At 40.6% G+C, this 17,705-nt stretch overlaps 1 protein-coding gene and 1 long non-coding RNA gene across 4 annotated transcripts in view; both read right to left on the reverse strand.

Annotated features, from left to right (window-relative positions):
• LOC112561801 (MLX-interacting protein-like) overlaps window positions 1-6,737 on the reverse strand; it is a 33,408-nt gene extending 26,671 nt beyond the window's left edge. For all 3 annotated transcript variants that reach the window (XM_025234536.1, XM_025234537.1, XM_025234534.1), the window contains exon 1: window positions 6,257-6,737. In XM_025234536.1, the coding sequence (XP_025090321.1) occupies window positions 6,257-6,624 (368 nt within the window). In that variant the 5' untranslated portion in view covers window positions 6,625-6,737. The remainder of the gene's footprint in view (window positions 1-6,256) is intronic.
• A 3,712-nt stretch (window positions 6,738-10,449) lies between these two features.
• Window positions 10,450-11,424, reverse strand: LOC112561803. The gene is made up of 4 exons (XR_003098726.1): window positions 11,322-11,424; window positions 11,163-11,215; window positions 10,761-10,979; window positions 10,450-10,474 (listed from the first exon to the last, which is right to left on the reverse strand). It is a non-coding gene; the product is annotated as an uncharacterized LOC112561803 (long non-coding RNA).
• Between the last annotated feature and the right edge of the window lie 6,281 nt (window positions 11,425-17,705).

Consider the following 17,705-nt stretch of genomic DNA (forward strand, 5'->3'; position numbering starts at 1 on the left):
TGTAACGGATAAGTACTTAGTAGAGGGGGTTAGGCGGGAAGATCGACAACCGTGGTTGATCTGATCTAGGGTAGTAGGCAGGAAATTGTTTGCCCTTGAGCAAATGATGTAAACTGTGATGTCAAAATAAGGTGACGAAAAAGATAGAGGAAAATAACGTTAGAAAAAAAAAAACGGTAGGCAGAGAGCAAACGGCGGAACAGAAGTCGGAGTTGGTGGTTTTTCTCTGGACTTTCTCGCTACTGCTGCAACCGCGGAATAAGTATTAACGGGGAAGTAATACTGCGTTTATACTACAGGGGGATATACTTCACAGATCGTGATTTACTGTAGTCCGTGTCATCGCCGTGGGGAGCTCTGTGGCTTGGGCATCCCGCAGTACAGTTTCTTGGTGGGGCCAAGAAACCACACACTGGTGTGAGTGAGTAAACGACGGTTCCAGAACAGAAAACTTGGTGCAAAACTGGTGCACCGACCTCCATCTGTCGCCTGGAAAGGACAGTTCCAAACAGCCTGAGAGTAAGCGCCGGTGGAGGAAAGGTTTCCTCCCGGCCTTCAGCTAACCTATCATCATCCTGCTAAACACCTAGGAGGCAACCGCATGTGCATGTCCGTGACGTTCTGCTTGTAAACTGTCGGTATCGTAAAAAAACACTTTTTTTTTAATGATAAATCGACTCCTAGGAAATAAGATTAGTATTACTCATTAGAATAGAGGACTTGGGAGGGTTACAAAGATTTTAATATAAAAAGGTTTGGGTTTCGTCAAGAACGAACATTTTTATACTATAATACAGTGGATATTAACATTGGTAATTCATCAAGAAAGGACAGCACCGGAGACAGCAGAATACTTCATCAGTGACAGTATTTATGGGAATCAACTTTATTGTTAACTCTAATAGTACGTTGGATGAATGATAATATATTGGTAATATATCTTGTGTGGCGAAAGAAGGAGTGAATCTCTGATTGTTGATACTTTGCCTTTGTTTCATTTAAAATTGTGTTTGAATTCAATAATTATTGGTGCCTCTAAGGAGGTACGCCCACCCTCAAGCGATCAGAATATTTTGGTTTGTGGAAAGAATGCGCATGTCCGCGGACGGTCCGTGACAGACATCTTTCATGCACGATATCCTATTCCATCATCTGGATTATAGGTCAATTCATCTCTAAAGTTCAATAATAAAAACAATGAGGATTTATATAGTGCTTTTCCAATGATTTGCTCTGAGTGATTTACATAAACAATGCACAGAAAGAATCACCAGCAACCATGTAGCCATATTTGCATACAAAATAACCTGCTGACTTCAAAAACAGACACCTGCTCATTCACAAAGTAAATTACAGACATGCGTTATGCACTCTCAGGGTCAGGACAGGATTACAGTGAAGTCGTCATTCAGAAAAGATGCATCTTAAGATTAGACTTCAGTGAGAAAATAAGAGTGACAAAGGTTGATGGGCAATCTGTTCCAAGTTGATGGGGCTTGGTAGGAGACGGGGGAGGGGGGAATTGGTGTTTTGCCCCAAGCTAGCATCTGAGACTATATCACGGCAAGGCAGCCAGCCCTGTAAACAGAGAGAAAGAACAACGTGCCTGAGACGAGAGCTGAACCCAGGACAGCCAACCTTCACTGTATTGGTGACAGGCGTTAACCGTTACACCACCGGACCCCTTTGATAGGAGACAGACCTCTGTCCATACATTGTCTTAGTAGGACTCGCAGAAGCCTGGTGTCAGAAGATGAGCAAAAGAAATCATGTGCGCGTATAGATGGAACTGAGTTCAAAGAGGTACCGAGGAGCAGTGCCACAAACGGCAGAATAAGTCAAAGTGGAAGCTTGTAGGCTATACAGTCCATGACTGGCAGCCAGTGACAGAATAAACAAACAACAAAACAAGTATATACAACACCTATCTTCCACAGATCCTGCATATCAGATATATCTTCAGTCAAGAACTGTAGGACAAAGTTAGACCAGTTCCCATTGTCAAGACATTCAAAATGGAGGTGAACTGGACTGTCACGCCCTGCACTGGAGCCCCTAGGGCCTAGAGGCAAGGAGAAAGAGGACAGCCATCATGTCCTACAAACATGCAGGATGCACTGAACTGAAGGCTTATTTTTCACCTTTTCTATGCAGTCTTAAAGAAACTAATATATCACAGTTTACTGCAGCAAGCTATCTCCCATCATCAGACACCCTGCCAGAGAGCCAAAGACTGAATTAAAAACATTGTTGTGACACATTTAGAAGATACACACAGCACTGAAACATTGTGTAGAAAGAGGGGTCTGAGACCACAAATCAAGAGTCACTGTGATAAACGTAGGCAATATGTATGCACAGAGCACTGTAATACTCTTTGTGTAGGAAGAAGAGCCTAAGACCGCAAATCAGTATTAACTACATGTTTGTATCTACTTAGTAACAGAACACAAGTGGTTTGCCACAGAATCACATTTGTATATATCAAATAGTTTTTTAACAAAAAAAGCTCCAACCCACTGAATACAGTGGCTCATATTACACAGGGGAGTTGGGGAAAGGTCTAGTGCCGACCTCAGAAGAATAACTAGTTGACCAAGTTTTCCTTAGCCTCATTCCTGACCTTATTATAAAACCTTGTCATTGTACAATGTTTTCATTATCAGACCAGTTCCCCCCATTCCTCTGTGTGTGTGCTCGCTTATCCACATGTGCACACACAATGCTGGAAGCAAAGTGGCGCCATCTTCCTCATAATCTTTGCCCCACCAGTTCCCACTCCCACCAACAACCTCTTTCACTCTATCTCAGTTTCGTATAATTTCATAAAAATGTGCAAGCTTCGATAAACAATAAAGCACCACTTCAGGTTCTGCACTGAAACCAGACAAGTACCAATAATCTGCTGCCAGTTACCAGGAACATCGACAACATCGATTAGTCATCCAGCAAAATCAATTTAGTAAATACAGGCAGCAGATGAGCTCAAAACTAGTGGCTGCTTGTGTGGATGGCTGGCAGCTCCTTATCTGACTGACCCGCACAAGACATTAATCTTTTGCAGTCTGCTTCCCTGCCATTGGATCAGGTACCCACAGGGTCCTAAATAATATGGCACACAAGGAAATCAGTATGTGTTGCCACTATCATTACAGAGCAATGGGGCTGATCTGATAATGTTCAAAGAAAGCACAAAGAAACTTATCTATACATGTTTTTTTAACTTTTGAGGGTTTTTTAATTTTTAGGGTTACAAGGATTTTGGGGTTATGTTGACAAGGCCTTTTGCTAATTTCAAAATTTCCACCTGCACATGATTCTGTCAGTAGTTTATATGGGTCAATGTGTTTGTACGGAGCTATGATAAGAGTAAACCTCCTCCAAGAAAGAGTGTTATGCTAGGATGAAAGGAAAAAAGTTCCTCTGCTATGGTTTATGGGTAAAAAGAAAGAAAAAAGGAGGGTGGGCCTTTCACCAAAAGATTTTTTAATGTGGTGAAATAATACAAGAAAAGTATACAATGTACAAGTGTATGCAGACGTGGAAAAACAAGTCTACCTATGCTGCATGTTTTTCACTGCAGAATTTATAGCAAACTTAAACTCATATATGTGCATGCATGCACTAGCAAGCACACAAGAGGCATAATGTTTTTGCTGTGATTTTGACCTTTGCATTTAAATCAATTCACTAAAATATATAAGTATTAGCTAATGGGCAAAGAGTAAGCCAGTTTCTTCTGGATTATTTTCTCAGCAGACTGGAGTTGACCTGAAGCAATGGAATCTTTCCAGTACAGAATTTCCAATGGCTACATCCCTGTTTATATCAGATCTCATGCTTTCAAATACTTCCACTATGAATCGGCCCATAGCTTTCTGTAAACCTACACACCAGTCCAGGAGAAAAATACTCTCTGAATTTTATTTTTGATTAAATTTTATAATGCAAAAAAAAAGTATGCATTTATTTGATAAATAAAAGTTAAAGTCATGCCTTAACCTTTCAATCATTTAAGTCTGAGAAGTTATGGACCACATTTTTCGTGATGCCAGCCTTTTTAGGAGGTGCCACTCCTCCTCCTCTATATCTTCCCCAACCCTCTAGAGTCATGTACCCACATTCCCAGCTGGGTCAACTGTTAACTTGTTAACATAAATTTCTACAGAAATGTGCAGAATTAGTATCTACAGATTTCTCATAGGTATAAAAAAAGCAACAACAAACAAAATGCAGCCACCTGAGCTTCTCAACAAAGTTTAATCATCTTCATGTCCTCTGAACATACACCTAAGGTAAAGTTTCAAACTGCTTAAAGATGACAAGAACACATATAGAGTTCCCTTACAACTTTTGCTAGACATAAAATGTTCTTCTCCCCTGGTCCAAATATCACTATGTTCCCATATATTTCTATATATTTCTTCAGTTCCAATCCGGTCGTCGATGGCCTATGCACCAGGAGGGGCGAAGGGCATAACTAATCCACAAACAAAATTCTGCACATAATAATAATGACAGCATAATCAGTATTTACAAAAGTCATTCACATTCTCTGCCAAATGAATCTTGGCTATACACCAAGAAGCTTCTGGTGGATGAAGCCTGTTTAGCAGCTACTCTGTCATAAGTCTGTACCTGTAATTGTTTACTTTGTGTTGCCTTATGGGCACTACATAGTAGAGCATGATGGCCTGTTTGCAGGTAATAAAAACAACCTTCATGTGAATTTATTCAGTTATCACAATTTCACAAGTTATTTTATGATCTTTATCTAATTAACATTTTCACTGATGCACAACAATCAATAAATGGTATGACAAAGGATTTCTGAGTTTATACAGATAGTTGGATGCAGATACACTAAGACTTAGAGAAATAATAAAAGGTACTTGTGACAGGCTATCAATACAATTGGAGAAAATTTGTAGACTTCTAGGTATTTAAAAAGTTGAACTTCAAATTCCAAAATGATTTTTCCAAGGGCAATGATTGACTTACACTTAAACCTTTCATGTCAACTAATCCAGAGATTGAGTGTCAATGCAAGCATGACCGAGCATTTATTTTTAGGTATAAGGTGCACATTTGTTTAAATCAGCTTTTATTTGTACATAAATTTATAAACTGTCATTCAGTGTATCTTCCATGTTTAAAAAAGGACATGAAACTCTCAATTTTGATGAACTAAAATACTTTAAAAATGTACTGAGGGTACCCAAAAACCAAAACTTCCAGAGCTACTGTTTTCATAGATTAAATATAGAACATAACATCAACCAATAATTTTAAATCTCTTATAGCACTAGAGGCAGACATCTTGATCATACATGTGCTTTTTTTTTTTACTAATAACAATACTCCTTTATTTTACAATCATCTACGTTAACATACATATGGGCATCATGGATGTTTACAATGATCAAACAGGATGTTTTGCACTTCAACAAAAATTATTCAAACTTGATCCATAATTCAATAGTGTCACAGAACCTGTCTGCTACATGCTTTTAGTACAGGAAGCATTTTAACACACTAAAGATGTCTTCCTAATAATGATTTCTTATGTACACTAAAAATTTGCTGAATATAAACAAAAAAGTGGTATCATAATCTTTTAATAAACATCAAAATGACACTCCCATCTTATGGCTGAACTTTAGAGGTCAAAAAGACCACGAGCACAAGTCAGCATGGTTTACGATGTGACCTACATTGCATGACTTGTTGCACTTATTTATCTTTCAACTAGTCAAGTCAAGACCAGTAACTGGTCAATTAATCATGCTTCTTTAGTAATATATGAACCAATAATGTATGCTTTGCTTTTTCAAATTCTGTCAATGCTTAATCAATTACTGTTTCAAATTCTAAGGACGCAAAAAACATCCGATGACAGGGAAACACCTTCAACTTTCCCCCCACCCACCCAGTGAAAGTCGACAGTCGGTATGAAGACGATAATGTTTGAAAAAGATAAGAAATATAAGCCTTCGAGGACACGAAGCACTACACATGTAACATATATGAAAACCTAATCAAGACTTCTCTGTGACCACCGGTGCCTACCTCACCATTTAAACAAACAAGCAATGCTACTGCATGGTGACCCTTGCTTTTTAATAGTCGACATGAAATTCCTTCCCAGCAAAGCCAGTGAAATCCCCGTGTGCGTTGTCCGGCATTATGTATTAATGTGTAAATATCAGTTTAAATAAAAATTAAATTTAAGAGAAATACGGAATGCAAAACTTACCTGTATGCAAGAGTCATACATTCGAAGAGTTTGGTCAAGGAGGCATCGATGGATAGAGTACACGTACTTTTTGGCCCAAAACTGTATGTCTGTGAGGTTTCCTTGGTGGCTTTCATGAAATCAAATCCCATCAGTGGCTCGAACTCTTTGGTATCGTCAGTAAAGATGGGCGTCTCGTCATCGTCGTCATCTTCGTCTTTATCTTCGTGCACCCTACTCACCATAAAATGGCCACTATGGATCGTAGCAGATTCCTTATCGGGCCGCGAAACTTCGTAAAAGCTACTCTGCAGCAAGTTTTTCTGCATGCTTTGAATTTGCAACATTTTGGACGTGGTACAGGATCCTTGGATACTATCTATGGCCATTCACAAGTCCACACAGCAGGTAATCCACTGTCGCTGCGTGTTTGACGTTGTAGGATCACAACAAGCTCCGCCATGGCGTACTCCACGCATCACGCACTAGGCACGTGCTCATACGATCCAACCAATCGAAAGCCTCGCAGGAAGCATCAAGTTCAAGGCCGACAATTAACCCCGCAAGGGAAATAACTGTGTTTACCCCGCTACTCGCTCGCCTTCAGCAGGAAATGTCTGCGGGTCGCTGCCTACATCCAACGTTTTGCTCAGAAACTCCAAAACAACGCATGTGATTATTATCCTAAAATAACTATATATGTATATAGTAGCTTTGGGGGATGACTTGTCGTATCACCTGACAGCTATCGCTACACTCGCCTCGCTGGTAACTGAACTTTTCACCTTCACCTTATCATTGTAGTGGCCAATCAGATTAGAGGCTGACAGACACGCCTCCGTTGGCGTGGTGGGAGGTGTTGGGGGTGTGCCCCAGGTAAATTAATTATGAATGCAGAGCCTTATTCTCTCTTTTACTCCTCTGCCCACGCTAGGTGTGTGGGAGCGAAGGTATGAGTTGTACTGACACTGTGAGCCTTTATCTAATGTACAGAAAGTGTGCAGAATTGTTTGTTGTTTACACTTGGAAGAAACAATGGACGGGCGCACACATCATTTACCTTCAGGCACAAACAAGCATACACATAATTATAATTTAAGCACGCACGCACGCACGCACACACACACAGACAAAGGAGAAGGAAGCCGGATCAAACAATCTGGCGAAGGCTGGCGGATAATTTGTTTCAAGCTGATGGTACCCTGCCGCTCTGTTTACCATTACTGTCTGCTTAGACAGCCGTTATTCGTGTCATATATATATATCCGGTTAGTACAATATATATATATCAGTCACAGCAGATAAATTAAAATGTATCATAACGTCGAACATGATGCAACACATACGCGCATAGCCTCAGAGCAAGCAGCCGACTTTACGAGTTTATACAGACAGACTGCACCACCTATATATGTTATCCCCTCGTGTTTTTTAATGTTTATTTTATAGCTTATTTTAATTTCTCTTTTTCTCTCTCAGTCCTTTGTGTGTGTGTTCCTATGACTACTCTTAATCCTCTGTATGTTAATTTTGTCAACGCGTAGGCGAGCCGTGAGTAATGACATGTGTCAGACCTGTGATAGACGAGAGAGTTTAGAGTTGAGTCTGTTTACACTCGGCTGCAGGTAAAACAACTTTCTCACGTCACCCACAGAACAGCATGATGCACCCATGCACTTAATCAATACTTAATTGTCGTCAAAAAAGAAGAGATAAGTTTGTGGGCGATGACGATATGACAACGACGATCGATGATGATCTTCAAAAGATGTTTGAAAAAAATGTGACGCGGAAATTAGTTTTTAGTGCATATAAGATATTTTACAAGCAGAGCCTCTGTTTTTATTTGTTTCGGGTGTATCGTTGTTTGTGATCATGCAAAGTTGAACGTTTCTCATTCTAATTCTTATGGTTTCCCTAGTAGCATTGAAAGAGGAACCCATATGGGACTCACATGGGACCCATATGGGATTTACCCGGTTACCCGGGATTCATCTGCCAAAACCCATATGGGTCCCAGGCCGAAAATGAAAGCTGGCAAAGCATGGGACCCATATGTGTTTTTCCGTGTAAAAACCGGGTAGATCCCAGATAAATCCCAGTTGAATTCTTGAGGATATTATTGGTATTTTTAGGTATTTTGACATATCCTGATTGACAACAATGTAAATCATGATATGCCAAAATTCCTAAAAATACCAATAATATCAAATACATCAAAATAACTTATAAATGCCAAACAAATGGATTAATAAGGAGTGTTTTGACATGATTACATTAATTAAGCAGCAAAAAGTGCACAAAAAATGCAAAATGTTACACACAAAAAACAAAAACATGATTTGTCTTTTACTGACGTTTATTGAAGTTAAAATGTCTGTGAAAATAAGGATAAAAAGCAAGGTCATTAAAAAATAATTTTAAATATACAACAATTGTGAAGCATTGTCCCATTTAAATGCATAAAAAAATGTTTCCTCATGACATGTTAATGCAACACTCGTTATTTGATTATGAGTTGTAGAAGAAGCAAAACAAGAATCCACTGACAAAACCATTAAAATTAAATTGCAGTTTTACATTAATTAGATTTTTCCCAAAGAAAAGGTTCAAAGATCTATTACAATATATCAAATGATGAGCATGAACTGAATTGCTTTCAAAAGGGAGTGATTAAAGCTTCAACAGACATTTCTTATAATAAATAAAATCCACGAGATTAAATATAAACGGTTCCAGGCTGGATTGCAGCTTCTGGTATTAACTACAACCATTTAAAAAAAATATGCAAATTTAAAACTTGTACTTTTATAAATAGCTGATAAAAAAAAATCTCGTTAAAAACCTAACAGTCTTTTTTTCTGCAGGTAAAGTTGTACAGCTTTACTCGTCGTCCACCCCATAACAATTTACTGACTTGTACAGGCTGTGCTCAGGCCCTTCCCTTCTGCTATTTTCTCGATCCCGAGCACCAGCTAACCAAATTGATGTATACACATGCAGGTCAGCATCTGTAGCTTCAGGATAACTTTTTCTTGCAGCATCTAAAAATAGAACAAATATAAGAATATGAGGTTCGCATAAAAAGTAATCACTTAATTGCAGGTCACCGACCCTAAAATCCAGAATATAATGAGAAAAAATAGGAAGGTACAAGCAAATCATATAGATATGTAAAGTGCCATAACAATTTTAAGTGTTATAATCAGAAAGATACAAGTGGAACTGCATTAGAATTTCTTTAGGCACACAAACTCTGGACATATACTGATTTTTTTAAAAATCCCAATACATGCGAAACGTAAAGACGTCTATCAATTATTGTGTTCATTCCTTTCTACACAGCGTTAACCAGCTGATTAAAGGACTAGACACTGCATAAACATGTGTCCATATTTTTAATTTTCCAATGTAATTGGATCACAATGAAATGAGGTAGGAAAAGTTCGCCAGGCTAGAGTTGTTTCCCTGTAATGTTTTTTTTAATCTCATGAAAATACAGTCAAATATTTAAATCCTTACCTGAACTGTTTGTAAAATAAAGGAGTGGTTCTTGAGTCCTTCTTCTCTTTCAGACCATTGAAGTTGTAACACCGGGCTGAGTCAGTTGACAATAGCACAGATAGTATGCTCCTCACCACATGCTTTAAAGTGAATATTCCACCCATCGTCAAATGGCATTCCTGGAAACAGACAATAAGCATACATCATTTTTTAAAATAAAAGTTGCTGTGGGCAGTATCATGATACATGTTATGAGAACTAGTATTATAAAACCAAAATATGGATGAAAACCATTAAGGAAATTTCCCATTTTTCTCTGTAACCAAGCTGAAGTTGTTACAGAAAATTTTATTATCAGCTGTAATCCATGCCAACATAACAATGCCTTTGTTACTTTTTAGTACTGCAGACATGTCATTTGTTCTATAAAATAAAATGCTATAAAAACCTTCAAAAGCAGAAATAGATTTGACTCCTCCTACTAACAAATCAGAATACAGCACATACCAAGTGTGTCCATTTTCCAGGGTCAGTCTTCCAATCCACTCCAGATGGTCAACATCCTCTGAAGATTGTAAGGGAAACTGGAACCCCTCTGGCAGTTTCCTCCTGTCACCTCCTTTTCCTGGTGTTGTTTCTCCATCCTTGAAGCCTCCTTTCACATCTTTTATATCATCTCTCATCTCTTCCAGAAAGACAGTTGCTGCTGTCCAAGTTTCTCTAGTTGAGCTGAAACTAACGAACACAATAGCAGAAAACATATAAGATGTCATCTTTGCTGGCTTCGCTATAATTCACAATGCTTGGAAAATATAACTACTCTTGGTTGCTTTTCCTATTTTGTCATATATCTATTTGATATCTGATCCATATTTATTTCCATTTTTTTTTCACTATGCCAAAAGAAGGCTGGGATTTTCCACTTCTGGCTATATTTCACAAAAACACTTAATAAGTCTTGGCCGAGAGTAAGAAAAAACAAACTTTTAAAATGATTATAAACAAAATGACTTCAAATTACCTTCCAAGGGGTTGGGTCCCTATGCTGGCAGGATGAAAACCTGAGAATGAGTGTTGGAGATGTGAAGGCAAAGGTGAAATAGTACTTTGGCGATAGCTGCTACTTGGGGACACCCTAGGGCTGACAACTACTGGCGGCAGAGAGTATGGAAATGGTAGTGGACACTGCTGCATTGAATGGTCATTCTTTTCTCCTTCGCTGTCTGTTAGCTGTGCATCCCTGTGTCAAATGAATATATTTGCATAAACTTATTTAGCTCACTAAATTTAAAACTATAAGCTGTTGATATGTTGTTTAAAAACTTTATTACATTTCACCAATCCAGACCAAAAGTATATCATAAATTTCCCTTTAACAATACTACACTTTTATAGTGCAGCATAATAACCAAAGTTACAGTACCTGTTACTTGTTCCAACAGTCCAGATATCATCTTTTTATCTCCTTCCTTTGTCCTGCAGTACATAATGGTATAGCAGTCATTTTGACAATTAATGCTCACATGCTTCATAAATTTTCTTTCTGGTATAAATTAATTATGAATTAAAAAATTGCACTTACTTAATGACTTGTGCAAGCGAACTGGATGTATGGGCCATGAGGAATCTGGTGTTTAATAATGAAGCTTGAAGATTTTGATGGCCAGTTGCACATCCTGCGACCATGGAATCTTTAAAAATGCTAGCAGCCAGCTGTCTGGAATTACAGCTACTGGCCCTTTAAACCTTCTGCTTCTTCCAAAAACTCACCATGGAATAGGCCATCTGCTGAAACAACATGCAGTTTGTAGGCATTTTATCCTAAATATGCAAAGCCTATCTCTTTGTAAACATCACTGTTAAATGTGTAAAGCAAGCATAAATAAAATATGTATGTATACAGCATATTTGCACTGATAGTTCAAATGCAGGTGTTAAACACAACACAGCCCAGTACATTTCTTTCCCTCCTAAAGGCCCCCCCCCCCCTGTACCCATGAATTTACCCCCTTTTCAAGAAATTATTAAAAAGTAACTAAACAAGACAGAAGAACAATTCAAATTGATAATGACAGATCAAAATGTGTTGAAGTGGAACAGTCTTACCTTAATCTTTCTTAAGAACGTACTTTTCTGATAATCCAACCAGACTAGATTTAGACAGAGATTCTTTAAGTCCAAAGTGAAAATAATATTCAGAACTATTTTCTACAGATCTAATGTTTAACGTTTGGGGGTTTTCAACAGTGTTCTGGGATGCTTGGGGAGAGATGGATGGTAATTACGTAGAATACTCAGTAAACGAGACAAGAACTAAGTGTAATGTTACATTGGCTTGCCCAGTGCTAAATCCTGATACAAATCGTTTTCTGATATGCGCTTGGTATTCTGTAATAATTCAGTGTCGCTGTCTGTTTCACTTTGATCTTCCTGATCTAAATAATCAAGAAAAGAATCCCTTTCCATTACATCTGTTTCGTTTTGATCCTGATCTAGGTATTGCGAAGCTGAAACCGATCGCGAGTGGATGCTATAACAGCTGATGAAATATCGCCAGATAAATCGTTATCACAAGTTATTGGAGGAAATTCTGACAGCTCCGAATTCTCTGCATCATTAATTACGACTAAATAATTATCAAATTGCTAGGGTTCAGAACTGCTGAGCCTGCTTTACTTCTTTCTGGAAAACTTCTGCATTTATTGCTTTCGTGTATTTCTGAACGTGTGCTCTAATTCTTCTTCTCTGAGCGTGGTATTCTGCATTGAATTTGGACATTATTGGAATGAATAAATAGCTAATATATTTACCTTAGAGTATGTATAAGTTAGAAAAACGTACTGTATTGTCGAACAGTCGAATGCTGCTTGCAATTGATCCTGGAGAACACTTAAATTTCCGCTCAGCTGCTGGAGAACAAAATGGCGAATTGAAACAAAAATTTAAAAATGGCGGCCGCGGTGGCTGTGCACGTCTGCCATTGGCTAAAAGTAGTTGCTTGTATTAGGAGATCCAGTCAGAACCGCATTTTCGAGATCATATGGGACAATCTTTATGGGACCCATATGGGACCTATTTGCCATGCTGCTAGGGTTATTCGCCAAACGTGTTTGTTGTTGTTGTTGTTGTTGTTGTTGTTGTTGTTCCGTAAACATATTCGCCTGCACATGTGTCATTGTGACAGAAATGCCGTGACCCTGGACCCCTGACCTTCACGACCCTTTGCAATTGCTGCAGCAGCGGACGCCCGAGTGTTTCATGGCCGTCTCGTCACAGACTCACAAGGGGGCATATATATAATATAGTTATCAAGCCAGGATACATCTCGATCTGCCGTGGGGTAACGCGGAGAATCCATCTTGTTCCCGAACTTACAAAGCGAATGTAAAGCCCTGAATATCTTCCTTCTTGGCTTTCTTAGAATCATCGTCCGACTGAAGAACTTGCATCCTTCTAGCCCACGTACGCCATCCTGGGGTAGCCCGCTTTATTTTGCCACTAACTGCCATATCAAGAAGCCAGTCTCCTATCTGCCACCTGCTGACCTGCTGTTCGTCCCGCTACCGAACTGAATCACCTAGCTGCAGATTATAAAGTTATTCTGGTGATGTTACTGGTGAAGTACCGCAGACGATGAAGTGAGCGCTCATTCAACAGCCAGCCATGCAAGGTCAAGAACACCATAGGAAGAGACCGTTTTTCCGAGTTGCAACATCGTCCATCTAATCTCTCGATAAGTGTGTCACCTGTGTTTACTTCATGTGCAGTTTGAAACCATCTTTATCGAATCTGATTAGCCTGAAGGCGTGTTTACATTTTTCATCATTACCGCAGGGCTGAACATTTCCTGTAGGACGAATGATACGTGTAACCAGTTCACATCGTTTATATTGTGAAAAATATATTCACACAGTTATGTTAGACAAGTGGTATTCTGGTTACAGATGTGTCTGTGTCACAAATGTCCCTTATAGATGTATTTACGCTCAAATCGTTTCATTGCCCTTCCTCGGCCGATGAGAGCAGCGTCCCCGAAGCCCTGACCTCAAAGGTCCTGGAAGCACGTGCAGACGGGTTTGCTCGCCCCGTGTTGGGGATGTACAGCGCACTTGGCCAATGCCAGACAAATAGTCAACATACAACATCCTTGGCGAGGTGCACATGTGAAGGGCAGACAAGTTAGTCTTTCTTGAAAACACAACTGTACAAGTCATGCTCCGTGTGTCTGTGTCTTGGACTGGCTTCACGGGATTTGAAACATGAGACATGGCAGGTACCTGCGACAGCACCTGTATGGAATTAAACCCTCATACACTGCTGTTAATTATAGACACATGCATCCCCAGTAATTAAGCTTTTTAATAAATATGTACAGGCTCTAGTACTTTACTTGCCTAAAAAGCTTTCCATCCACTTGGTTTGAACTGACATGCAGTTAGAGACGATCTCAATGTTTATGGCGCAAACAAATGTGAGTGAAATCTTCGGGAGGGATACTGAGAGGAGGGGACGGTAGGGAGCGTTGGTAGAGAAGAAAAGGAATAGTATGGTCAGTTTGAAGCGTTTTACCTTTTTCAAGTTTCAAGAGGGCATCAAAGACTTCTTGGGAAATGCATCTTGCAGCAGCTCTACTTTCTCGCTGCAGTCTTATATAGTCCATGATTAAGATGTGTGTGTGTGTGCGTGCGTGGGAGAGAGAGAGAGAGAGAGAGAAAACAAATACTATTATTGTTACACCCTTCTAACAATTGTATTTCATATGTAAAGCCTTTGGAAGTGCACAAGCATCCTGATTATTTTTTGCGGAGGGGATACTTAATTGTTGCATAGATTGTTGTAGTTGTACTTGTACATGTCTTATAAAACCACCTGTCTTTGGATCACACACACACACGTGTAGGAAATTTCCACCCTAGGCATATCGGTGCACACGCTGCAAGTACACGCACCGTGCACGTACTGACCCCCGTTACCTCCAGCACACCCGACTCTAACCGACGTATGACTTCTGTAAACATGGCATCAGCTCTCGTAAACAAAACCTCCATACCCCGAAACATTACCAGTAAATGCTCTAGAACTCTAAACAAATGCTACACAGACAACTTAATTCAAATCTGCACACGTGCGCGCATACAAACACATATGCATATGTAGCCATGGACCACATGCGTGCACACAAACAATTGTACACAGAAATGTAATGTACTTACAGCTACAGCTCGAGCTATACTGTACATATATATATATAGTTTGTAGCACGTGGGATCGCTATTAAACTGTAAAGTTCAAACGGCGCAGCGTTTGCCAACAATCAACTAAACAATGAACATTAATTGATACCAGCAAGAAAAAGAATGCCATGGTCGATCTAATGGGGGCTATACAGCAGATCGAGGTCTTTACAAACACAGGGCAAAGGTCAGCGTGTTGAAAGTATTTGCATGCTACCTGCACATTGTCCGAAGATGTCACCCACAGCGCATAAATCCGCATCATAGCAGCAATAATCAAGCAAAAGAGGATTTGAGGTTTAAGACAGTAGCAGGATGCAGTAAATGTTGCTACCAGTTTAAGTACACATTACAAAAATCATTCTTGTTTTCATCCTTTTCTACGATCGAGTGTATATAGAGAAAATAATTAAGACGAATCGATCTATGTATTCGAGGTCGATCAGCTCAATATTAAGGACATTATTCAAAATATCTTTCTGCCTCCAATAATAAGCCGAATATAACCTCTCTTGTGCGCTCTATTTTCATCCTGGCTATACATGTATATACTGTAAAATAGTTCTGGCTATACGTACTGTTCCTTGTACACATTCATCGAGCTACGTATACGTATACTGTATACGATCGAGAAATACATTATCTATATTCTCGGACATATTGACCAAAAAAATGGTTGATGAGGATGACATGAGTGGACTGGACTCAATGCTCGCTTGACCTGCTTTCTGTCGCTTAGCTATGGTCATAATTACAAAGTCTGTCCGCCACTGTCTATATATATATATGTCTATACATATATGGACAGATCAACCTGCAGGTCACATCATCAGGATGGAGCGCGCGTGATCAATGTACATGCACGATCAACCATGTATGATTGTCAGGCCTCAGTGAAGCTTAAAGTTGGAAATGGGATATATGGTCAGGTCAGGTCAGTCCCATGCCCGGTCCGGGCGTAGGGGGGACCGTCCGGCAGCAGCAACAGACAGAATTTTCCACCCGGTCCTGTCTTGAGCAGATGACAGCAGGTCTGGCATCTCGCGTTCGGTCCATTCTTTAATGTTGGTGACCCAGCTTTTCCTCGGACGACCACGACGACGGCTCCCTTCGAGGGTTCCTTGTAGGATCGTCTTGGACAGGGTGTTGTGGCGGGTGACGTGACCGAACCAGGCGAGCTTGCGCCGCTTCACTGTTGCCAGAAGGGGTTCATGTGGGCCCACGAGGGAGGTTACGGTGCTCCGTACGTATGCGTTGGTCTTGTGTTCGCGGTACGAGATGCGGAGCAGCCTTCTCAAGCACTTGTTCTCAAGGCCTGGAGCTTCTTTTCCGTTGCGGCAAGCAGCGTCCAAGTCTCGCAGCCGTAGAGTAGGATTGACACTACGAGGGACTTGTACAGCCTGTGCTTGGTACTGAAGCTGATTGAGTTGCTTTGCCAGATCCTATCCAGCCTGGACATTGCGGATGTTGCCATACCAATCCTGATACGGATCTCTGCTGTACAGCAACCATCTCTAGTCAGGGTGGCACCAAATACTTGAAGCTGTTGACCTCCTCCAGTTTCTGGCCGTTCATGACGATGTTGCTGCTGCTGTCGGTGGTGGAAATAATCATTACTTTGCTTTTTTCTGAGCTTATTTCCATGCCATAGGCCCCCGCTCGCCTGGAGAGTCTGTCCGTCAAATCCTGAAGTTCGTTGTTACTGCCTGCCATGAGGTCAATGTCATCTGCAAAGCGGAGGTTGCACAGGGGTCTGCCACCAATGGAGATTGAGGTAAGGTGGTTGTGGAGGGTGTCCTGCATGATTTTTTCAAGGAAGATGTTAAAAAGGATGGGAGAGAGTAGGCACCCTTGACGGACCCCGATCGTCATCGCGAAGAACTCGCCTAGGTGGTTGTTGAGTAGTACCGCGCTGGAGGCGTTCTTGTAGAGTGCTGCTACCATCTGGATCAGTCCCTCCTCTATGTTGAATGATCTCATGACCTGCCAGAGTCATCGTGCCAGACACGATCAAAAGCTTTTTTTGAAGTCGATGAAGTTATGGTATAGTTGACGTTGATGCTCCAGGTGTTTTTCTATCATAACACGGCAGTTAAAGATCTGTTCTACCGTGCTTCTTCCAGCCCTGAAGCCAGCCTGTTCTTCTGCCAGCAGTTCCTCTGCAATAGGTTTTAAGCGGTTGAGGATGATTCTGAGCATTACTTTGCTTGGGTGACTTATCAGACTGATGGTTCTGTAGTTCTGGCACTGCGCAGGTTCCCTTTCTTAGGGAGTGGGATGATGATAGACTGAGCCCATTCTTTTGGCCATTTCTTTTCTTCCATATCTTTTGACACAGTGTGGTGAAGGCCTTGGTTGTTGCATCTCCTCCATGCTTCAGCAGCTCAGCAGGTACGTTGTCCACACCAGGTGACTTTCCTCCCTTCAGACTGTGCATAGCTTCTCTCACCTCATCAGTGAGGACTGGCAGGTCTTCAGCCTCTCTTGTCCCAGTCTGGTGATGCTGGAGAATGCTGGTGTCTGGCTCGATCTTGTAGTTGTACAAGTTTGGCAATATTCAGTCCAACGACTTAGTACAGCAGCGTTTTCCGTAAGGAGCTGTCCGGCGCTGTCTTCGATGACTGTGGCTGGTCGCTGCTGAGTCTTGGTGAGGGCCTTCAGTATTTCATATGCCTTCTTGCTGTCTCCGCTAGCCATGCCTATTTCCACGCTGCAACACTGGTCTTCGATCC

Source organism: Pomacea canaliculata, linkage group LG4 (genome assembly GCF_003073045.1).
Source record: "Pomacea canaliculata isolate SZHN2017 linkage group LG4, ASM307304v1, whole genome shotgun sequence".
Classification (NCBI taxonomy): domain Eukaryota; kingdom Metazoa; phylum Mollusca; class Gastropoda; order Architaenioglossa; family Ampullariidae; genus Pomacea; species Pomacea canaliculata.